Source organism: Triturus cristatus, chromosome 6 (genome assembly GCF_964204655.1).
Source record: "Triturus cristatus chromosome 6, aTriCri1.1, whole genome shotgun sequence".
NCBI lineage: Eukaryota > Metazoa > Chordata > Amphibia > Caudata > Salamandridae > Triturus > Triturus cristatus.
The window spans coordinates 284,359,315-284,383,457 of NC_140589.1; the positions used below are offsets into that span (position 1 = coordinate 284,359,315).

Below are 24,143 nucleotides of genomic sequence, written 5' to 3' on the forward strand. Positions count from 1 at the left end.
CCTGATATTGTGACTTCTATGTCTTTTAGTTTCTCTACATTTGCCTTTCTAAGTACACTAGCATCGTAATATTTAAAGAAGCAGGATTGGAAAATGGATGCAAGTGGAATGTTGAAGTAAAGAAGATGCTATATGCTAATTAAAAATAAATAAACTACGTGAAGTAGCAATTCCCAGTCTTTTAAACTGCATCTTAATAGTCATGGCTCACAGTTTTTCAACGTTTTATGGCAGAGGATAAACCCCCAACACCCCTGATGAGGGTTAGGCTGCTTGAAATTGCACTTTATCACAAATGCCCTTTGAGGATCTACGGCAAGAGGTAGAAATGAAGCTACTTGATGGGCAAAACTCCCCAAACTTCCAAGATTATTTGTTACTCTCTCGCTGTGTGTAACTCATAGAAGGCATTTGCACTTCACTGCTTTCAGACTTTTACAGCCACCACTAATGACTGCTGCCCTTAAACTCATTTCACTTCCATGTTGGATATTCAGAAGTCACAACTGTCCGTGGCACCCCTCAAGGATGATTTCGCCCCTCTGATTAAATAAAACCGGCCTCCTTCGCTGGACGCAAGACAACGCCGCCAGGTGGCCACTTGAGTCCATAGCCCGCTGCACATTAAAGGCTCTGTGCAACTACTTCTAGATGCGTGTTTTTTGCACCCTGTGCCGACTGTACCCAGCTGAAAGCCGTGTTTACCATGTAATTGGGGATTAAGAGTAGAGCGTGTCCATAAGGGTGTGGACAGTGGGTTTTAACTTTGGCTGGGGACCCAAACTATCATACAAAGCTAATTTACTTGAAGCAACTTTCTTAAAGGGAAGTTACTGTTCTAAATTCAATGATGAAAATAACGTTACTCAGAGCAATGGAAGTTCTCTAAGCAGCGTCATCTAAAGGGAGGGTTATGATTGTGATCCTAAGGCTAAAACAAAGCTTAAACACACTGCTGGGGTGCTTCACTTTAAGCCCTGCTGTAATGTAAGTATTTTAATTGATTCATGTATCCACCTGGTGTGGCAATGCACTGCACCATGTTTCCAGCAGGGAGACTGAAATGAAAGTACTATGAATAGAAACATTTATTTTTTTAAGTTGCACAGTAGCGTTATCATTTTGATATCGGCCAGTTTGGGAAAGGATTATTCGTTTATTACTGCACATCCATTGCATATTTGGAATATGTTTTTATTGTTGGGGGATGAAGAAAATGTGTGCATTTAATTTTTAAATACTTTTATACCTCAGGATATGGTTAACAGGAGAATTTCAATGGACATGATGCTCAAGATGGCTGATTCGCAACGATTCCGGCAATTTATTTTGCTCACTCCACAAAGTATGAGGTAAAACCCTTTTTCCCATAGGGCATGTTTAGCTGCAATAGTCCATGCCAGTAATTTACCAGAAAGTCAATTCAATTAGCCTTTATTTTTACCTATTTATGTAAACCAGAAATATTTGCTGACAATTGTGAGCCCTTTATTGTTCTTGTATATTAACATAGATTATATACATTGTATGTATGTGGACTTACTTATTAACAAAACAGTGGATCGTTGCTTAGTATTAGGTCATTTATACTATCAACAAAATGTGGACTTTGGGATGTGGGAGGATGGGTTACAAGAGTTGGATGTCCAGTTGGTAAGGGTGGTGTGGGATAAGGGAGGGTGGTGGTTAGGTCTATAATTTGGTTGTAAAGGGAGTCAGGGTATCTATTGAGTGACTAAGTATCTGGGAGTTTACAGTGCGACAAAGCTTTCAGATGTGTTTTGAAGTTTAGGTGGGGTGGTCCTTGGCAGAGTTGAAGTAAAATGACATTTAGTAAAAGACCTGAACATCTTTGAGTTTGTGATTTGCTCTTTTTTTCAATGCTTCACCGGATGATTTCAGTATTCCAGCTTATATGGCTTACACTCAACTTAACACCCACATGGTCACCTGGTCTGTGTTGGAAACTTTGAGAGCTGGGGGTCTGAACTGTGAACACTCACTCATTTTAAGCGTTATTTGGTCGTCTTCAAAACCTTTTAAAGTGCTGAAACTTCTTATGCAACTTCAACAGACAAAAATTATTCATAAGCTACCTTTTATCTACCTTATTGTCAGGCATTTTTTCGTTTTTCATTGTATCGCTATGCTTGAAGACTTCCTTTCCACTTATACTACAATACTTGGGGTCTTACTCTTAGACCAAAATATTTTAGCGTAAAAAGATACTAAATACACCTCAGGCAATTAGAGGAACTCACTCTTCACATTAGTTGGGACTCAGAAGTGTAGAGCCTCAGAATCATCTTCCCCGCTCTGTCATCAGAGCAGCGTTCTAATTTGTGAGTTAGGAAAAAAGTTCTTGTGTTACATGGCACTTGGGGAAATAAGATATCAACTGCTTTTCAGTTCACAAATCACTGATATTCGAACTATATTAACACATAATCCTCTTCGAGGTAAACCTTATATGCTATTTAGCTGAAAGGGAGCGCAGAGTAATAAATGTGCCTCAAGATAGAAATTATAATCGTTCTTGATCGTTGTCATCTTAAGTTCTTGTAGCTCCTGCGATATAGAATCCTGATTGATTGATGAGGTTTAGCAACAAAGTTTTATACGGGTTGCTTTTGAACATTAAAAATGGTGACAAAGAATTGCCTTATGGGACCCCGCAGCGGATAGCAAGAGAAGTGGAATATGTTGCATCCTGACTGTACTTTAACTTGCAAATGAGGAAAGCTAAGGGGAAACACATGCATTCCCAATACCTGTTTTAGATGGTCATTCAATAAATCATGGTCAACTATGTGAAAAGCACCCAAGGAAAGGCAGTAATTCAAGATACCCAATCTTTCCCACAAATATGCAGTCTCCATTATATTGTCAACTACTTCCATGGGGGCTGTTTTTGTGCCATACTGAGAACGGAAACCAGACTGCAGTTGGTCTAAAAGAGAGGCCAGATTGAGATGAGATTGAGTAATTTGCAATCCAGGAACCTACCGCAAGTTGTTTAGGCCTCGGAGTCAAAGATGACAATTTAAAGCAATGGGTTTGCGACCCAATGTTTTGTGTAAAACAGCATTTGGGTATGATGACACAAACAAAAAGAGAGACAATGTTGGGGAAACCGGTGGCAGAGCAGGCATCAAATCTGATGCTGTTGCATTCTTGGAACATGGAGAAAAAATTGATGTCAGACTCAACTGAGAAACTAACTCAGACACAGAAACAGCGGCAGAGGAGGGCTTTAGCAGTGGTCTTTTCTTACACCCCCGTGCCAATCCACCCACGCCTGCCTCCCTCCCTCCCCAAGATTTTGGATTTTAGACTGTAAGAAAGCTTCTGTAACCTTGCAGAGATCTACAGTGACTGATGTAATGCCGTGTGGGCAAGGGGGGTTCTAAAAGTAACTAAGCTCCCTCCTGGTACGTCTACTGTATTCAAAGTATGGCACAGTATGAGCATAGAGAGATGAGATGGGATAACAGACTAACAGCAGCTCAACACTACATACTGGCATGGGACCGCTGCTACATAGTTCTCCACATCCAGTTAGGCACCTTTGAAGATTTTCTAAAGTGAGGAATCTGTGGTTATATAGCGTATCCACCAGAAAGAGCTTTAACGAAGGTGCGTCACTCGTTTATCTACACCAAACATCTGATAGAGACTTCTAGCCATGATTCCTTACATTAGAATTATCCCCAGGCGTCGGACAGGATCCAGAAACTTTTTCGTGAGCAGTACCCTTGTGCACCGGTAGCTCGAAGATTTTTGAGACATTGTCTCCTGGTGTGGGGTGGATGTCCACGAGGAATTCTGGATTCGCCTGAGGAAACCCTGAAGCGCTTATCATTGGTAAAAGTTGGTGACAGACCCACACCTCATTTGCCTCTGGTGCCTCGAGCACGACCCTGATGCCAAAACCCGCGTCGATTGTCGTGCCATGCACACCAAGGACCTGAGAGAGTGGTCTATCAAGCTTCTTGACCCGCAACACTATGACGGTCTCGATCCAGGTGGAGAGGAAGGTACCAGGATCGGTTGCGGAGCCACTCCAAGAGCTTTTCGTTGCACTCTAAATCATTTGGGTAAGTCCCACAAGTGCAGGAAGTCAAATAGGTCTCTGACTTCGCCTCATCCATCAAAGTCTTCCAATGAGACGAGCGAGTGTAAGCATTCAAGGCCTGGCTCCCCATGGTGGAGCCTGTCCCTTGGCCGTCTCTCTATGCCTCCCCAAATTTCTGGGAGCCGGAGCTAGCCCTGCCCAACTTCGGGAATTTTATGAGGCTGTGCACCTCATCTTTGGGAGGCCTGTCCACGCTGGAGCACCTTTAGGTCCCGTGGGTTTGGGAGGGATCCCTACTGGTATTCTGCTGGTGAGTACACCCCTGGCGCCAGTCACGCCTCTTGGATCCATTTTCGGAACGAGGGCGGTCAAGCCATCTTGACCTTCCCCGGCATCGACCCCACTGCTGACCTCTCTGGCGCTGTCAGCGCCACCCATTTCCCATCCCTGACACTTAGACGGATGGACGTTGACCTACTGCAGCGCCAACTAGAGACAATCTATCCAGGCCGAAGCCTGTGTCCTATTTTTATGGGCTAGGTCTGGGAGGGGCTACTTTACCATCATAAATACCAGCCCCTAGAGGTCACTGAGGACACCTGGTGTGAGGATTTCGGTGGACTGGACACCTTCCCAGATACTGGATTGGTCTCTCCTCCCACTGTGGCTACTCTTTCGCAGTGGTGGTGCAAAGGGCGGCTGAGTACGTGGACCTTAAGCTGCCCTCAGTAGTAGTCAAGACAAACGTCTTAACGGAAGTTGCCATCACAGAACCATTACTCTCATTTAATGAAGCCCTAAAAAACGTCCTACTTGTGGCCCGAGCCAAGCCCTGCATATGAAGTCCTGTGAATAGGATAATTCCCCTCTGCAATCACCCCGCCCCAGGGAACTTCAACTTCCAGACCCCACTCTGGAGAGCTTGGTGGTCCAAGACTCCACCTCCAAAGTAAATCCTGATGCATTCCCTACCACTCCACCAGACATGGAATCCAAGAGGCTAGATACCTTGGGAAAGATATTTTCTTCTGCCAACCCCGCGCTGCGGTCTGTGAACACCGCAAGCCTATTGGGCAGATACTCCCATTCGCTTTAAGACTCGATTGCGCAGGTGCTGCTTATGGTCTCGGAGGAGGCCTGAGCCACATAATCCCAAGCTATTGCTGACAGGAGAGCTGCAGCCAAGTTCGCCATACACTGTGGGCTGGACACAACCAGCTCACTTGGCAGAGTGGTTTCATCGTTGGTGGCCCTTCGGTGCCACGCCTGGTTGAGAACCACTGACTTTTCGGGGGATGTCTAGGCCTTGCTCATGGACATGCACTTTTATGGCTCCCGTCTCTTCAGAGACAAGGCAGACTCAGCATAAGAGTGCTTCAAGGGTAGCACAGCCACAGCCAGGTCCTTGGGCCTTTCCATGGCCCCTCACCTCACCCAGTCCGCCTTCATTCCTTTCTTGGCCATGGAAGGGGCTTTCAGCTGCATCTCTATTCACCCAGCCACCACAGCGCGCATGTTTACTTCCCAACTCCTGCGTGGCCGAGGACGTGGTACCCACAGACCTCGTGGGTCAGGTAGCCAGAGGTCAGACCAGACCACCTTCCTCCCCTGGCAGTCGCATCGTCCAAGTCTCTTTAGTTTGCCCTCTGACCATCATGGTATCCAGTGGGTGGCAAGGTATGCCTTCACCTGCACTGCGGAAGGTCGAAATAATCTGACCGCTGGATTCTCCAGATTGTCCGAAGGGGCTGCTTCCTCCCCTTTGTAACTACCGCACCAACCATGCCACCCACTTGCAACAGAGGACCACATCTCATTACTCCACCAGGAAGTGGCAGCTCTCTTGGCCAACAGAACCATAGAGATGGTGCTGGCCTCAGAAGTACGTTTGTAGTTGCAATTCCTGCTACTTTCTGGTGCCCAATAAGCACCAAGGCCTTTGTCCTACCCTAGACCTGCCCCTTCCTGAAAAAGGAGAAATTAAAAATGCTCACGCTCCCTCAAGTCCTGTCTGCCCTGAACCCAGGAGAATGGATGGTGGTCTTGGACGAGTACTTCCACATCCCCGTCCTGCCTGCCCACAGGCGTTACCTGCGGTTCACGGTAGGCAACGAGCACTTACGCTCACCGTGTTTCCCCTTAGCCTTACCAGCACACAATCGAGTGTTAACCAATGTAATGGCGATGGTTACAGCTCTTCTGCTGAGATCAGGGATGCAAGTCTTCCCCTAGCTCAACGACCTGCTGTTGAAGGCGGGCTCTCCCCAGGCGATAATCTCCCACCTGCAGACTACCTTGGACATTCTGCACTTACTGGGGTTCACTATCAACGTGCAGAAGTCTCACCTGAACTTTCTTCTCAGATGCTCCCTTTCATCAGAGCTGTTGTGGACACAGTGCATTTTCGGGCTTATCCTCCCAAAACGGCAAGTCCAGGGTATTCAGGTAATGATTCCAATGCTTTATCCTTCATCCTGGATTTCGGTGATATGACTCTAAGGCTGCTTGGTCTCTTGGCTTCCTGCATCCTGCTTGTAACACATGCCAGCTGGCATATGGGGGCTCTGCAGTGAGACCTGATGTTTCAGTGGGCGCAGCATCGGAGGACACGATTCCGATCTCGAAGGGCACTGCAAAAGCTCTGCAATTGAGACAGCAGCAAACCCCTCTCCTTTCCCCAACCAGATCTGACAGTGGTGACAAATGTGTCACTCCTGGATTGGGTCAGCCATATGGGAGAGGTGGAAATTGGAGGCCTATGTCAAAATCTGGGCTCTATATCAGCCTGTTGGAGCTCCAAATGATCCGACTGGAATTGAAAGCCTTTCAACCTTCAACCAAGGGAAGGCTAGTGCAGTTGTTCACAGACAACACCACCACCATGTGGTACTGCAACAAACCGGGTGGATGGGGTTGTGGATCCCTTGTTAAGAGCCCCAATGTTTCTCAACATGGCTGGAACGTCAGGACATTCCCCTGGTAGTTCAACACCTGGCGAGCTCTCTGAATGCCAGGGCGGAAAAACTCAGCTGAAGATACCTGCCAGATCAAGAATGACATTTTCACCTGGAGGGTATGCAAGGTCTCTTTCAGCTGTGGGGAGAGCCTTGATTAGATCTGTTCACCGCTGAGAACGCACAATGTGAGCACTTCTGTGTGCTGGGGTTTCCAAAGCAACTCATGTTTGGAGATGCTTTTCATCTCGAGTGGAGCTCCAGCCTCTTGTACACATTTCTGCCCATACCACTCCTGCACAGAGTTCTCAAGAAGATCAGGAATGACCAGGCCCACGTCACCCTTGTTGCTTCGGACCGGGATCTGAGAGTTTGGTATCCGGAGCTGGTCAGCATGGCCATCAGTCCTCCAATCAGACTAGACTTTCTGGAGAAACTTCTGTCGCAGCAGCAGGGGAGGGTTCTACACCCAAACTGCCTTCATTTGTGGAGATTGAGCGGGGACGGTTGACAGATTTCGACCTTCCACCGAAGTCTGTAATGTTATCTTGGCAGCTCAGCGTCCCTCAACCAAGATGATATACACCAGCCATTAGAGTAAGTTTTGACATGGTGTACTGCCTAGCAGGTAGACCCTTTATCTGCACCCCTTTCCCAAGTTCTTTTGTTTATCCTTACACTTGCCCAGCAAGGCTCAGCTTTGGGCACGTTGAAGGGTTATTTATCTGCCATCTGCGCCCTCTTGTGGCTGCCAGATCAGCCTTCCCGCTTCAAGTCTCCCATTGTTTATTTAAGAGGTTTTCTATAGCGCTGGCCTGATCCTAGGGTATCGGAGCGCTTTACAGCAAGTACATAGCAGATAATATCCAGATACAAAATAGAAGAGCGACATATTAACAGAAGAACGCAAAATATAAGAGCAACACATTGTAGTGCAGGACAGTTTTGCCTTCAGGATTATTCGGAGTCTTAGAGCTGGAGCAGAGCTCGATGTCCGCTAGCTGCCTCGAGCTATCCACTCCCTAGGGAGCGGTTTAGGAACAAGGTTGTGAGTTGGCTTTTGAATTCTACAAAGGAGGGAATGGTTCTGATGTGGGGGGGAATGGAGTTCCAGATTTTAGGAGCGCTTCCGGAGAAGGATCGATCCGCAGTTTTTTTTCTTTTAGTTTTTGGTGGGATGAGTAGGAGGGAGTTTAAACTTCTCCGATTCCTGGTCTGACCGCCTTTTTTGAGTTTTTTTGCCAGGTATTCGGGTTTGCCGGTGTGAAGGGCTTTATGGGTGAGGCAGGCTGTTCTGAAGCTAATCCGCATTTCGACTGGAAGCCACTTAAGTTCCCTGAGTGCAGGAGAGATATGCTCGAATTTCTTGATACCGGTGATCATTCTGGCAGCCGCATGCAGCGTTGTTTTGATGGGAGCCAGATGCAATTTAGGAATTCCTGAGAGGACTGCGTTCCCATTGTCCAGTCTTGACAGTACCAGAGATTGGGTGGCCTGTTTGAGATCACAGGGCGGAATGAATGGTTTTATTTTGTTCAGTAGACTGAGGTTAAGGAAAGCACTTTTGGCCAAATTCTTAATGTGTCTCGTCATGTTCAGTTTTGGGTCTAGAGTGATGCCTAGAGATTTGACAGAGTCTGCAAGAGTGAGATTCCCGTTGAGCGCATCGATGGCCTTTAACCATTCAGCAATTTGGGGGTTATCTTCCTTATTCGAGATGAGGAGTGTCTCAGTCTTATCAGGATTTAGTTTAAGGTGGTTGCATGTCAGCTAGTGTTGGACATCTCTCAGTACATCATTGAGTTTTTGAATGTCTTTGAGAGAGGTAGTTTCCACATAGATCTGAGTATCATCAGCGTAGAGATGGAAACGGATGTTGGCTTTCCTGAGTAGTTTGGAGAGAGGTTCCATGTAGATGTTAACCCTTTCACCGCGGCGGGAATTCCGCCGCGGTGCTGGGGGGTGCGGGGGGGCAGCGCGGTGGCGCTGTGCTCATGACGGAGCCGCTCCGTCATGAGCCACGGTTGGGCTGTGCTCATGACGGAACGGTTCCGTCATGACTCCGCCCATTTGCGTTGTCCCCCCGCACAGGCGGGGAAACAGCGCCGCGCAGGCGGAGCGGCCGCCAACGGGCGTGTCATGACGGAACCGTTCCGTCATGAGCACACGGCAACCGTGGCTCATGACGGAACGGTTCCGTCATGAGCAGGGAAGGGGTTAAAGAGTTGCGGTGATAGCACTGAGCCTTGAGGGACTCCCTTGTTGACTTGTTTGAGGTCGGAAGTGAAGTTTTTAATTTTTATTTTTTGTGAGCGATTGTGTAGAAAGGAGGAGAACCATTTGAGGACTACCTTGCCAAGTCCAGCTCTTTCTTGGAGAGCCCTTATGAGTAGTTTGTGATCTACCGTTTCAAATGCTGCCGAGAGGTCAAGGAAAATGAGGAGGCAGCATTGGTCAGAGTCTAGTGATCCGTGGATATCGTCGATGATGTTGAGGATCGCGGTTTCTGTGCTACAGCCTTTTCTGAAGCCAGACTGGTGGAGGTCCAAGAGGTTGATGTTGTCCAGGTGCTGGGTTAGTTGATGTAGTACGCATCTTTCTAGGTTTTTTGAGAGAAGGGGGAGGTTCGACACAGGTCTAAAGTTTTCCGATCCGTAACTTCTAGGCCGGGTTTTTTCAACAGGGGTGTGACTTGACCCATTTTAAGGCAGTTTGGAACGACTCCGTTTTTCAGGGAGCTATTTATGATCGTGCTCCAGAGCGGAGCTAAGGCGTGCTTCAGTTTTTTGGTCAGTAGGGGAGGAATGGGGTCTAGGACATGAGCTGAGTGTTTGGTGGTGGAGATCAGCGTGGCTATCTCAGTTTCTTGAATGGGGCGGAAGCTTAGCCAGGAATTGGAAGAGAGGTACCAGGAGAAAGATCAAGCGACCCAGCCACGATGCTCTTCGTGGGGTGCGTGTTGTTGACGTCCAGTGAGAGTTCGATTTTAGTGATCTTATCATTGAAGAAGTTGGCGAAGTTATCGCATAGTTCTTTGGATGCCTATATAGAGGAGGACACGGGCTTGGAGGTTTGTTGTCTGATGATACTATAGAGCTCCTTGGATCTGTTTTTAGCACTGTCCAGCGCCGAACGGAAAAAGCTGGATTTCTTGTTTTTGATGTCATTGTTGTACTTCCTACGGGCTGATTTGAGTTGATCGCGGAGGAGGGATGTAGGGTTATTTCTCCACTTTATTTCTTTGGCTCTTAGTTTTCTCCTTTCAGAGTTGAGGTCGGAGTTGAACCAAGATCTGATGGAGTGGCTCGGCTCTTTTTCAGCTTTAGGGGAGCTAGTTGGTCTAGCATGGACCCTAGTTTTGCTTTGTAACACTCAGTGAGTTCATTTGTGGAGAGGTGGTCGTTGGTGTCGGGGAGAAGTGAGCTTATCCGTTCTTCAAGGACTCCCACAGGAACCTGAGAGAAGTTTCTCAACCATTTGGGGGGGTCTTGCATAGGCGTTTGAAAGAGTTAGTTGGTTGATATGGAATAAGTTAATGTGGTGGTCTGACCAGTCGACGGGGAGTATGTGATTGATAGTGATTGTGTTTCTTTGAGCGATGATGGCATCCAAGGTGGCTCCTTTTTAGTGTGTCTCCTCTGTGCAGTACTGTATTAAATTGTTGTCACAGAGGAGACTGGACAGCGATTGGATTAGCGGGTTGTTAGTCTCATTCCACCGCAGGTTAAGGTCGCCAAGAATTAGATTATTGTCATCTCCAAGTGCACCGTTAGCTATCAGGTCAGATAAGTGATCCCCAAATGCGGAGGTGTTACCTGGAGGATGATAGAGAAGGTGGCAGAGTAAAGTTCCATTATCCTTGGTCTTAATGTTGGTTGAGAGACATTCAAATGAGTTGTAATTGTATGTATCTATTTCCGTGATGACTATGTTGTCTTTATGGATGATAGCTACCCCTCCCCCTCGCTGGTCTTTTCTGTCTTTGTTGATGATGGAAAAACCTGGGGGTACAAGCATGGTGAGGATAGCTCATTTAGCCAGGTCTCCGTAATGAACGCAATGTCAACTTCATGCGAGAGGATGGCCTCTGCTAGTTCAGTTGCATGCAAAGAAGCCGACCTGCAGTTGATGAGAAAGCAGTTAGTGAAAAGCTCTTTGTTGCTGGGGATCTTTTCTTTAGGCGCCCTAGATAGTGTGGTGAGGATGGGCGGTCTCGTGGTTTTGTGGAGGGAAGGTCTTTTCGGAGACCCGTGATCATTTGGATTTAGAGGAGTCAAAGGGGGGTGTGTCATATGAGGAGGGTCCCTTAAGGTTTGAAACACTTAATTCCTCCAGCTCCCTTTATTATGCCTCAATGGGACCTTAACCTGATCCTTACCTTTCTAATGTGTGCTCCCTTTGAGCCACTTCATACCAGCCCTCTTAGGCTTCTCACCATAAAGACGGCCTTTCAGGTGACGATTACACCTGGCTGGAGGGTCAGTGAACTACAGGAGTTGTCATCTCAGCTCCATATGTCTCCTCCTTCCCTGACAAACTGGTCCTTTGGACCTGAGCTTACTTCTTGCCAAAGGTAGTTACTCTTTTCTATGTAGGCCAGCCCATCACCTTGCCTACTTTTAATCTTCGTCTTGTCACTAAGGAAGAGGAGAGACTCCACCGGTTGGACACAAAAAGAACAGTGTTTTACCTTGACCGCACAAGACCATTCCAGGTGAATGATCAACTGTTGTAAAACAAGGCATTATGTGTGAGGCCTGCACAAACAATAGGTCTACATTTGTCCTTCACTGGTAACCAAACACCCCATTGTAGCACTTGACTCTCAGAGGGTAGCTTTGCAGAGCAGTCTAAGGCTTACTCAAGGGAGGTGGTGTGGTCTAGTAATCACCATTTACAGGTACGCACAAATAACACTCAGTAATTGATTGTTCAGTCCAGTCTGTACTTTGCTTTATAAAAAGGAAGAGTACATGTATTACACAAACACTACTCAATTTATAAATATACATAAGCTGTTGGAAATACTTCTTGGCATTGCATAACCTTCCCACCCCCACTGCTGAGGGCGGGGGGTCTAGTACCACCACTCACATGTATGCACATAATCTTACCCCCAAATGCAGTGGGTTGACCATAACCTGAAGCGAGGGCCCTCCCCACTGGCACCATCCAAGTGGCGGCCGACTCCATTATCTCAACAAGCATTTATAATTTGAACTCCTGCCATAGTGACACATAACCCTGACTGAGCATCTCATACTGACCATGCAGTATACACCCTTAAATCACAGTGGCTGACAGTTGGGTTGTTCAACTAACGCAGTAGCAAGAATACATTTCTAGTCCCCATTAGGAACAACATCATGTAAATGCACCACTTGTGCAATTGCACCTCTTTACCGCTAGGAGATGTCTCTCCAAAGACATCCCAAGTTCAGCCTCTCACTCCTTGGTGCAGTCCTAAACACCTGCACCGAACTGCAGAATAAAAGTTCCAGCCAAAGGTAAGCTTTAAATCCTGGCTCAGCCCTTGAGGGGTTGTTTCCTTGCCCCTTAACCCGTTCGGTGCGCGCGGAATTTGTGCCGCGGTTAACGGGTTAAAGTCCCCAGAGACTTGGGGAGAGGGACTTTCTTAGTTTGTGCTGTGGGATTCTGCATTGCTCCTGAAGCTCCTCCTGCACCTTTTGCCACGAAATGGTGGTGACCCAGTCCTCCTGAGGCCACCCACGCAAAGAAAAGCGCTCTTCCTAGCAGGCCTAGCCGGGCCTGCAAGGCATTATGGGGCGCTGCTTCCAGTGCGTGCATATTGTAGCAGCTGCTCTCCTGCTGCTCCGGGGAGAACTGCGCTGCCTCGTTGGCAGACCCTCACAGCGTCTCCACTTCATTGGGGGCCTGGTCCCACCCGGGCACCCCACATCCAGGTGAGCTTAGAGGACAGCTCAGGGAGTCCACCTCCGGCTGCTCTTGCTGGCTACCCAACTGGTCAGCACCCTTGCGTGCTGCTGTGGGAGTCTGCTCTTCATTCTGGTCTGCCTGTTCCTGCAGATGGACATGGATGCCGCCGCCGGTCGGACGGGGCCTCGGGAAGTGCGGCGGCACTCCCTTCTCCTCCTTCTTGCTGCGGGGGAGTGCGGCGGCACTCCCCCCTCCTCTCTGCTCAAACCGAAGCCCAGAGTTGGGGATGCCGGGCACCAGGAAATTCGGCTTCCTTTTTCGGCAAGGCCCGGAGTTGGAGGTCCAAGGCCCCAGGAAATTCTTCACCCGGCATCCCACTTCACGGGTGCTCGATGGCGCTCCCCGTCTTCTGCGGGTCCCAGGGTTGGGGGCCCCAGGCCCCTGGCAATACTTCACGAGGGCACCCCCGACTTCGGTCTTCGTCGGGGCCAGGGTAGGCTCCAGCAACTCCCTGGGGGCAATTTCACGGGGAGCGCGACAGTGCTCCCCGACTTTGCTTCTCGGGGGCCCAGGATGGAGACCAAACACAATAAGGAGCTATAGGGGCAGAGAACAGGTCACCCCCCACTCAGATACTGGTACACTGGTGCTGAGTTAACATCTGACACCGATGCGGTCACGATTGACGATGGGAAGTGACTGTGAAAGTCAGTGAAAGAGTGATTGCATACACACTCACAAGTGCTTGAGGGTACAGGTATGCCCATGGTGGGCAATATCCCGGAATATTAAAATAGACAAGTTTTGGTGCAGGGTGGAGTGATTGACCCACGCCCTGAAGAAATTGCAGTGAGTTTTTCCTTTGGCAATGAAACATGTCGGCTTTTAATGAGCAGACACACAGCATTGAACAAATATTGATAGCCAGTGTGATCTAGCTCGGTTTTAGATTGGGACTTGTGGAGCTACATTTTGACTCCTCGGTTCTAATTGTAGGGTTGATCTTGCCGCACCAGCCGGTGCACAGGCAACATTTGCTAACACACCCTAGCACTTTGTCTTTATGGTTTTCTTTTAATTTTCCTTCACACTTTTGCTTTGGATTGGTGGTAGCTGATGATGAGAACCTGAGGTAGCAGGCGAGTACCTTCCTGCTTACCCCCATGGTGTTACTACCGTGAGGCACCACCTATCCTTTCTCACATTTTTTGACATTATTTTGCATGTTGGCTTTTTTAGCCATAGTTCACTACACGAAGGGAACTTGGGAGCCACGGGTTACCACCAACATAACAGACAGATTTTAATGCTTTTATATTTTGTGATCCAATCCCTACTAGTACAGATGGTATATACATAACCTCTGGTTTAACAGTTAGTCCAAATGTATGACAACAAGTTAACTAGGGATTTGAGTATTATAATCACCCTGTGCCCAGGATGGAGAGCCTGGGCCCCATAGGCACCTTTTCGGGGGCGTGACGGGACTCCCCGGCATCTACTTCTTCTGGAGGTAGACCCGGGACCTGACCCACCCCAGGGGCACATCCAAGATCGGTGGCGGAGCACCACGCGCTTTGTCGTCGGTCTGCTCAGAGGTCAAAGGTCACCTACCTTCTAGGGAGCCTATCTCGGCCCCCGTGTAGCCGTGTGGCCTCTTCTCGCTCCCGGTGGCAAGCCCTAGCCGTCTGTAGCACCTTTCACCGCCCATTTGGCCTCCAAGCGGGTGACTCTGCACGGAGCTGTCTTCACTGGCTCCCTGCGCCTGCCTTTCACCTGACTCTCCCTTTGGGCCTCTCTTCTCCTTGTGTAGAGGTCCAGGCTTCTCCTCACTGGCCCTGGACTCCCTCAAAGGCGCAGTCCAGAGTCCTGGGACAGTCAGGGGGTTCTTCCATCCAATTGCCCACGACGCCAGGTTCCAGCACCAGTCTTCCTCAGCAAGACTACACCCCAGAGAGAGCTCCTCTTCCTATGTAAAACCTTTTAAGAGAAATTGGAGGCGGCTGGCAGGAAGGCACTAATGCCCTATCCTGCAGCGACACATCACCTCTCTGCCCCTGCTCCCTCCTTCCTGCACAAGCCTCTGGGATACTTCAAGATGCCAGCGTCCAGGCGTCTCATGCCACATTGTCTCTGGAAAGCCCTCTTCCTCCTTGCTGACTTCAAGGCCCAGGCCTTGCGCCTGGCACCAGGTGACAGCTGCTGATAGATAACCTGCAGCTTCACCCCATCCCTCCCTCCTGAGAGAAGACCTTTGCCCTTGGGGATGCTTGCAGAGAAGGGCTAGGCCTCAAATGCTACAGCTTGGGAAGGAAGGCAATTAATCCATTCTGGCAGGGTCACACCCGGCCAGGCTCTGGTGAGGAGCTGAGTCAGAGGAATTTGACATTTCTGGATAACCCATAAGCAGTACAGATATGGCTTTGGACTCCGCAGAATACTTTTTTACACAACTTACTGGTGTGTGTCTGGAATTTGTAGGCCCTAGGGAACTGAAACTACCCCGTGTGGTCTCCGTCTCCATAGGAGACTTTGAGTGTTCCAACAGTGAAACAGTAAAGCACACTGACTTTCCCTTGCGTGTATCTCCCCACACTATATCACCATGTCACCATGTCACCACACATCTCTGCAAAATTACTGCCACACCATTCTGTCTGTACCTGCCCCTGGGCTGCGCACAACTGGAATCTCCCCCGCTCTGCCCTTACACGGGTGCTCACACGTGCACACATGTAACTAGTCCGGTGACCCTTACCCTGGCTGCAGCCCAGCAGCCTTCTTCCTCAAGGTGGACACCGGTGAAATCCACCGGCAGTCTATTTCATCATGAGTTCACTGTGGGTGTGTCCCAGCTTATGGGGCTCTCTCACAGTAAAAGTTAAAAAATTAAGTGTTCAAAAAGCGAAAAATCCGGGCGGCTTGGATGGCTAGATTTACATTCTCACATCAACTCTTTGTGGGATATGGTGGAGTCAAAAGGGAAGGCCATGCAGTGGCGAACCATCTCCCGATGGATTGTGCTCTGCGTTAAGATCTGCTGTGCATTGGCAAAGAAGCAGCCCCTTTGGGGTTTGCTTACTCATTCCATCAAATCAAAGGCTGCGACCACAGCGTTAGCACGTGGAGTTCCGGTCCTGGACGTTTGCCATGCAGCAATATGGACCTCGCTGCATATGTTCACCTCACCAAGCACTATTGCCTGGACAATCAGGACAGGTATTTTGCCTGTTTGGTCCTGCAGGACTTCCCAGTATGAATCCAGTTCGCAGATCCACCTCCAGAGAGGTGTTGCTTGGGTATCTATTCTAAGGTAAAGAATCTGCGGCTAGAAGTTTCCATCGGATGAACAAGTTACTTACTAACTTTCGGTAATTCATTCCCTGGTAGAGAGACTAGCAGATTTTCCAGGAGCCTGGGCGACCTCCGCCCAATTGAAAGAGATTTATAAGGCCATGCACCTCATCTGTGGGCGGTCTGTTCCCTTAGGTGTGTTTATGGGTTCCGCAGGTTCTTGAGGGGGCCCTCCTGGATCCACACCAGAGGCTCTGGTGACAGTTAGGCCACAAGGATCCACAGATGAATCAGGATCAGCGCCGGTCACACCACCTCGATATTCCTCAACGCAGATCCCAAGGCTGGTGCTCCCGGGCCACCGGCTGCCCCATCCAAATCCTCATCCCCCGCTCCAACACAGAGCCAGAATGACGTCGTTCAAAGCAGACTTGAGCCATGCCTTGCAGGCCGAAGCCTGAATCCTATTCTTATGGGCTAGGACTTGGGGAGGAATGGAAGGTGCTCCTGGACACTGGGGAATACCAGCCTTTTGAGGAACAAATAGACTGTTGTGAGGATCTGGTTGAAGCTAGTGGACTGGATACTTCTCCAGATACTGGCATGCTTTCTCCCCTACCGTGACTATGGAGAAGGGAGCATCCTTTGCAATGGTGGTGCGGAGGGCAGCTGAGGACCTGGACCTTATCTTTACCCTCCCAGCCACCGCGGCGCTCAAGCTGTCCAGCCACTGTTTGGCCATGGTTGCGGTTCTCATGGGCCCATGTGTCTGGTGACAGGCTGTTGGGTCAGTCCACCAAACTCCCAGCAGCCGCAACCTCCTAACCCTCCTAGTCTTCCCGTTTGCCATCATGAGCACCTAGTGGACAGCAGGATTTGCCATCACCTGTCCCGCTGGCAGTCCATAACATTGTAAAGGTGGGGTTTGCAGATTGTCCGGAGGGGCTGTGAGAAGTTGGCCTGATGTATGATGTCACTAGTTCTTGTGTACACCTTATATCAGTCCAAACAACCCTTATGGTGATTGGTTGTAAAGTCAACCTTATAGACCAGCTATCCTAGTGGTAGCATGGACAAGAGCAGTCTTAGGCTAAACTCTGAATGGCATGTGAAGCCAGCTGTGATACCATATATAATCCCTTGAATACCAAATGAAAGGACACCACAACAGATATATATATAAAATAAAGTGTATTTATTCTAGTCAAACCCTCAGCACTCTTTATGAGATTAGAGGTAAGTACAACACAGTCTTATTTAAGCATACATTAAGTCACACAGGTAAGTAATACAGTTAGGCCCTAGGGGCCACGCAAACCATATACTAAAGAAGTGGTAAAAGGACCACTGTCACGGAAATAGGATAGGCCTAGGCCTAGGGAATCGCTGGGGCTACACTACACTAGCAACAGTTAGGAAGTGGGAGGCCCACGGGATTCAGGTGCAGAGTGGAAACACTCACGCGTAATGCGTATAGTCGATAGAAATAGTACAGTTTAGAAATAAACAGTTTAAGGACACTTCTGAAGCAGCTAGAGAGTCGAGACTCGGAAACTAGACCCTAGGATAGTCACTACCCTTGTGAGCACCGAAGTACCCAAGTTACCTAGCCCACGGGCTGCGGGTGCATAGGTGTGAACTTGCGTCGGGTTTCGTCGTGGGCTTCTATGGATGCCTGAAGGAAAGTTGCTGACAGGCAGTCAGTGAAGAGTGTCCGGTGGATCCCAAGGCTGGGATCAAGAAGAGAGGAGACCTGCAAGCAGAAGGGACAGAGTCAAGGTCACTAGCCAGTGACCACGTGGAACCAGGAAGGAACCAGGCGATGTCGTGAAGATTGCAGGTGAAGGTGAAGCTTGTCGCTGCAGCCACGAGGACCAGGGAACGTCGAGGACGACCAGGACCAGGAGGCGAGCTGTCCCACGAAGGCTCTTGCTGTCGGCGGCGTCGAAGTTGGACTAGGACTCACCAAGCCTTGGCAAGCGGAACCCACGAAGAACGGAGGACTTGCTTCTGGTGCAGACCAGGAAGGTCTGGGGTGCTTCTCTTTTGTAAAGAAGCGGGAGCCAGTCTGGAGGAGCCAAACCAGCGGTGAAGATTTCAGGATGCGTCGTCACAAAGGCCACTAGCCAACGGGCAAGCAACTGGACAGACGCGGCAAGCAGGAAAATGCAGAAGGGCCCCACGCAGGACTCGTGGAGTGTGGGGGGCTGATCTTCGGTGCAGATGGTGCTTGGGGTTGGGGCTTCTCAATCCCCAGTGCACAACTTCGAGGGTGCCTCAGAAGCTGCGCTGGAAGATACTCGCCTCTTTGCCCAGGTAGGCGGTCCCACGTCTCTCGTCGCCTCCACGGATCTCAGCTCGGCTGTGGATGTGGATCACGGTCGGAGAAGTCTGGAAGTCAAGGCTCTGGTCGGGCACTGCAGTCGGTCCCTCGTAGAACTTTAGCAAAGCAAAGGGTAGTCTCTTGATAGTGCCTGTTTGCACAGGGTAGCCACTCCTTGGCCACAAGAGAGATTCTTCAGTCTTCTTCTTTCGTCGAATGTCGAAGGTCCAGAGTTTCTGTTCAAGTTGCAGGTGCAGGATAATCAAATCTCCTGGGGCCCAGCTACCACGCTTATCCAAATCTGGGGGGCTGGGTTACCTGCTAGGTCACGCCTTATGGGTGGGACCTGGGAGGGGGGTGGTTACACCCCCTTCCCTTTGTCCAGTTTCGCGCCAGGACTGGGGCTGGAGTGCCCCAGCACCGGTTTGAACTGGACTATGCACGGGACACCTTGTGTGCCCCAGGCATGTCTCATTCTTTTCATCCCTCCCTGCCCCAATACACTAAGGCCTGTCTGGGGTGGTGCTCGCACCTCCCAAGGCAGGAAACCTATTGTCCAAGCCTCCCTTGCCGGGATCACTCCCAGCAGCAGGAGGTCAGACTCGTGTCTGTGGCAGCAGCATCCATTTTGTGATGCTGGGGCTCTGGTTAACTTTAACCGGGTAAGTAGGTTACAACATGTCTTCTCCCTCTAGAAGGGAGGGATAATATCCTCATCCCCAGAAATGGGATGGGGGTATTATTCCAAAGTGTTAGACACCTTACACGACATGTTTTGATAAAGCCAAACCATAGTTACCATAACCGTTTAAGATTATAAGGCACTTTAAGAGTATATGGTAGGCTATATCATAGAACAGCTATAAGGACATGGTTCCGAAAGCTGCAGACAGGCTCAGCTCATGCTAGAGCACCATCTCACATGTTACCAAGCACTCTGCCTCCAGGATTGTTAAGGCCTGCCATAGGAGTGGCTGATAGGTACACATGTGTCTATATGTAAGTTAGGTATAGGAATACTACACCTAAGCAAGGAGTGATTACACAACCTTGCCCCAGCTGAGTGATCAGCCAGTTGTGTCATAATGGAAGGCCAGGCCAGGGGTGGAATAATACATGCTGCAGCCCCTGGTAGGCCTAGGGTACACCTATGCCCTGGGTACCTAAGGTACACTGTACAGGGGCCAATAAGGTGATCCTATCCAAATGGGTTATGCACCTAAAGTACATAGTATCAATTTAGAGAGAGAACAGCAGGGCTGTGGGTCTGATCAGCAGGCCCACAGCCACATCTAAGTCGAAAACCAGTAAAGCAAAAGCAAAAAGTGGGGGTGAACATAGAAAGCAGACCCTACTCTCCTACAGGGGCTACTCCCTCCCCTTCAAGAGTACCCCTACATCCATTCCACCTACTTAAGACAGGCTGACGGTGGACCACCTATCTCTTCTCCTCCAAGAAGTGACGGCCAGAGGAGCCATAAAGAGAGCGCCAATGCCAGAAGTAGGTTGTGGTTGCTATTCATGCTACTTTCTGGTGCCCAATAAGGATGGAGGCCTTTGTCCTATCCTCAGCCTGCTCTCACATTTTCTTCCTCAAAAAGGAGAAATTCAAGATGTTCACTGTTGTTCAGATCCTGCCTGCCCTGGACCCAGGAGACTGGATGGTGGCATTGGACTTGCAGGACGCATGCTTCCACAATCCCGTCCTGCCTGCCCACAGGCATTACCTACGGTTTGCGGTGGGCCACAAGCATTTTCAGTTCACTGTGCTCTCTTTTGGCCTCACCAATGCCCCTCGGGTATTCAACAAGGCGATGGCACTGATTGCAGCTCACCTGCAGAAATCGGGGGCGCCAGCCTTTCCCCTATGTCAACGACTGGCTGTTGAAGGCAGGCTCCCCCATGCTGTCGTCTCCCACCTCCAGACTACGACGGACCTCCTGTATTCGCGGGGGGTTCACTATCAATGTGCGGAAGTCACACCTGACTCTCTCCTGCAGATTCTCCCTTTCATCTGAGCTCTTCTGGACATTGTGCAGTTTTGGGCCTATCCTCCCGAACGGCGAGTCCAGGATATTCAGGCAATGATTCTGATGTTTCAGCCCTTATGCGGATTTTCAGTGAGAGGGACTATTAGGCTGCTGGGCCTCATGGCCTCCTGCTTGTAACACATGCCCGTTGGCATATGTAGGCTCTTCAGTGGGAAGTTCCTGTGGGCGCAGCATCAGGGAAATCCCTCCAACATGGTCAAGGTTTCAGATGGAACTGTGATAGTTCTGCAGTGGTGGTTAACGAACTGTGATTGGGTCAGCTTCAGACCCCTCTGCCTTTCCCAACCAGATCTCACAGTAGTGACAGATGCGTCACTCCTGGGATTAGGCGGCCATCTCGGAGAGGTGGAGATCAGAGGACCTCGGTGGAATCTGAACTCTACATCAACTTGTTGTGGTTCCGAGCGATCCGATGGGCATTAAAAACCTAGTGCAGGTGTTCAGAGACACCACCACCGCTATGTGGTACTGCAACGAGCAGGGTGGGGTCATGGACGCTTTGTCAAGAGGCCCTGCGTCTCTGGACATGGCTAGAATAGCAGGACATATCCCCGGTGGTCCAACGTCTTAGGGGTTCGCTGAACGCCAGAGCTGACGAACTCAGCCCAAGAAGCCTAGCGGATCACGTATGTCGTCTCCATCTAGAGGTGGTGCAAGGTCACTTTCAGCAGCGGGTGAGCCTTGGTTTGCCACTGACGAGAATGTGCAATGTCAGCAGTTATGCTTGCTAGAGTTTCCAAGGCGGATCTCACTCTGAGACGCTTTTAGTCTCAAGTGGAGCTCAGGCCTCCTGTACACCTTTCCGCCCATTCCATCCCTGTCTAGAGTTCTCAAGAAGATCAGTTCATCCTTGTGGCTCTGGACTTGGCACAGAGAGTCTGGTATCCCTAGCTGTTGAGCATGGCCGTCGGTCCTCCAATTAGGCTGCCCCTTCGGAAGGATCTTTTGTCGCAGCAGCCGGGAAGGGTTCTCCACCCGAACCTGTCAGCACCTAACTTCCTTGCGTGGAGGTTGAGCGGCAACAGTTGACAGCTTTCGAATTTCCGCCTGAAGTCTGTAACATTATCTTGGAGGACAGGCGTCCCGCTACTAAGACTGTTCACGCCTGCCTTTGGAAACATTTTTGGCATGGTGTGCAGAAAGACACATTAATCCCCTTTGTGCCTCCCTTTCTCAGGTTCTCCTGTTCGTTCTACCTCTTGCCCAGCAGGACTCTGCTCTGGACACTTAAGGTATACCTTTCTGCAATCTCTGCTTTTCCTTAGTTGCTTGACCAACCTTCCCTTTTCCAATCCCCTATTTTACTCAGGTTTTTGAAAGGTCTTCAACATAAGTTTCCTCCCACTCCTTTAGTTTTACCTCAGTGAGACCATAATCTGGTCCTGACATTCTTGATGTGTGCTCAGTTTGAGCCCCTGCATAAACGTCCTCTCAGGCTCCTTACCATCAAGACTGCCTTCCTGGTGCCAATAACATCTGCCTAGAGTGTCATTGAGCTTCAGGCCTTGTGATCCAAGCCTCCTTATCTTAACATCTACCCAGACAAACTGGTGCTTTGCACGAGAGCTTCCTTTCTTCTGAAAGTGGGCACTCAATTTCATGTAGGACAAACCATCACTCTGCTTACTTTTTATGCTCAGTCTCATCTTTCCAAAGAAGAGGAGTGACTTAACTGTCTAGACCCAAAAAGAACGTTGTCATTCTACCTTGACTGCACAAAAGAGTTCTGGATGGACTGCCAGGTCTTCGTGGGGTATATTGGAGCGAGGAAAGAGTGGGCAGTGCAGAAGAGGACCATCTCACTATGGATCATACTCTGCATCAAAATCTGCTACGCATTGGCTAAGAAGCAACCACCTGAGGGTTTGCGTGCTCATTCCACCAGAGTTAAAGCTGCAACCACTGCGTTAGCGAGTTTCGGTCCTGGACATCTGCCAGGCAGCAACGTGGGCTTCCCTGCACACGTTTACCAAACACTACTGTCTGGGCAGTCAGGTCGGTATGATGGACACTTGCCCGTTCGGTTCTGCAGGACGTCCTCAAGTGAAATTGTTCCGCAGACCCACCTTCGGGAAGGTATTGCTTCGGTATCTATTCTAAGGTTAGGAATCTGCAGCTAGAAGTTTCTATCAGATGAGCAAGTTGGTGAAGGGTCTATCTAGCTGCAGATTCCTTACCAACCCACCCATCCTCCCTGCTCTGCAAACAGATTTCTAGGGTCAAGGCTTTCCCCTTTCAGGGCCCTAGTTTACCACACCAGTGGTCAGTGTACATTGTGGCTCAGTGCTTTTGGCATGGAAAGTTGTGAAAAGTAACTGATGTCCTTTGTAGGCACCGCAATAGTCACTTCAGACGCCAACACCGCCACATGGAGCCGAACGACACCACCTACCAGTGCGCAGGGGTGCTGCTCATGGAAAATTGATGACTATCTGTTGAAGGCATGCTCGCCCTAGACAGTCGACAACCACCTCCAGATTACGGCAAATCTCCAGTCATCTTTGGGGTTCACTATCAACATGCTGAAGTCATTCCTGCCTCCTTCTCAAACATGCCCCTTTATCAGAGCTGTTTGGTTTTTCCCTAGGAATGATGAGAGTCCAGGACCTTCAGGCTATGAGCCGGATCTTTCAGCCCTGACCTGGATTTTAATGAGGTCTACTTTGCTGGGACTTATGGCCTCCTGCATCCTACTGGTCTAGCACGCCAGGCATGATATGCAAGCTATGCAGTGGGATCTCAAGTCTCAGTGGTCCCAATACCTAGGGTCTCAAACCACTTTCAGATTTCGGAGGAGACTGCAAACTGTCTGCAATGGTGGTTACATGTCCACATATGCGTTATCGGCAGACCCCTCTCCCATCCCCATACAGAGCTCACAATGTTGACTGATGCATCGTTTCTGGGTTGGGATGGCAATCTAGGAGGGGTGGAGATTAGAGGCTTCTGGTCTCTGGTGGATTCCTGGCTCCATATCAGCCTTCTGGAGCTTAGGCTCTTGGAGTTGAAAGCCTTCATTCCATCTATCAAGGGGATGCTGGTAGAGCTGGTCACGGGCAACACCACCGCCATGTGGCACTGCAACAAGCAGAGCTGAGTGAGGCCACGTACCATCTTAGACCCTGTGCTAGGATACCGTGCACCTCTGGAAATGGCTAGACCACCAAGAAATGTTACTGGTGGTGAACCACCTGGCAGGATCTTTGAATTCCAGGACACACATGCTCAGCTGTCAAAGCTGTAGAAACCGGTCCTAGGATGCTTGTTTCTGGTCCAGGGAGGACCTGGCTTGGCAGTTCGGGCTGGACTGTTCCCATGAGGCACAGGGTCAAGATAGATTTGCATATGGCCAGGTCTAAACTGGGGTGGCAAAGTGAGTAAAAGAATGATGGATTTAACCCAGATATCTTGACTGGGGGTGAATGTTTTGATTTGTTCTGCATTCCGTCCATCAATTGTGTCTTTAGCTGTCAACGCCTAGCAGGTTATGAGTGGCAGTTACACACAGACTTGGTGCAAAGTCTCTTCTGCGAATGGGGAAACTCTTT

General features: G+C 49.5%; 1 protein-coding gene across 3 annotated transcripts in view; it reads left to right on the forward strand.

Moving 5' to 3' along the window:
- SMC6 (structural maintenance of chromosomes 6) overlaps positions 1–24,143 on the forward strand; it is a 918,345-nt gene that overhangs the window by 847,956 nt on the left and 46,246 nt on the right. For all 3 annotated transcript variants that reach the window (XM_085610645.1, XM_085610644.1, XM_085610643.1), the window contains exon 26: positions 1,255–1,352. In XM_085610645.1, the coding sequence (XP_085466771.1) occupies positions 1,255–1,352 (98 nt within the window). The remainder of the gene's footprint in view (positions 1–1,254; positions 1,353–24,143) is intronic.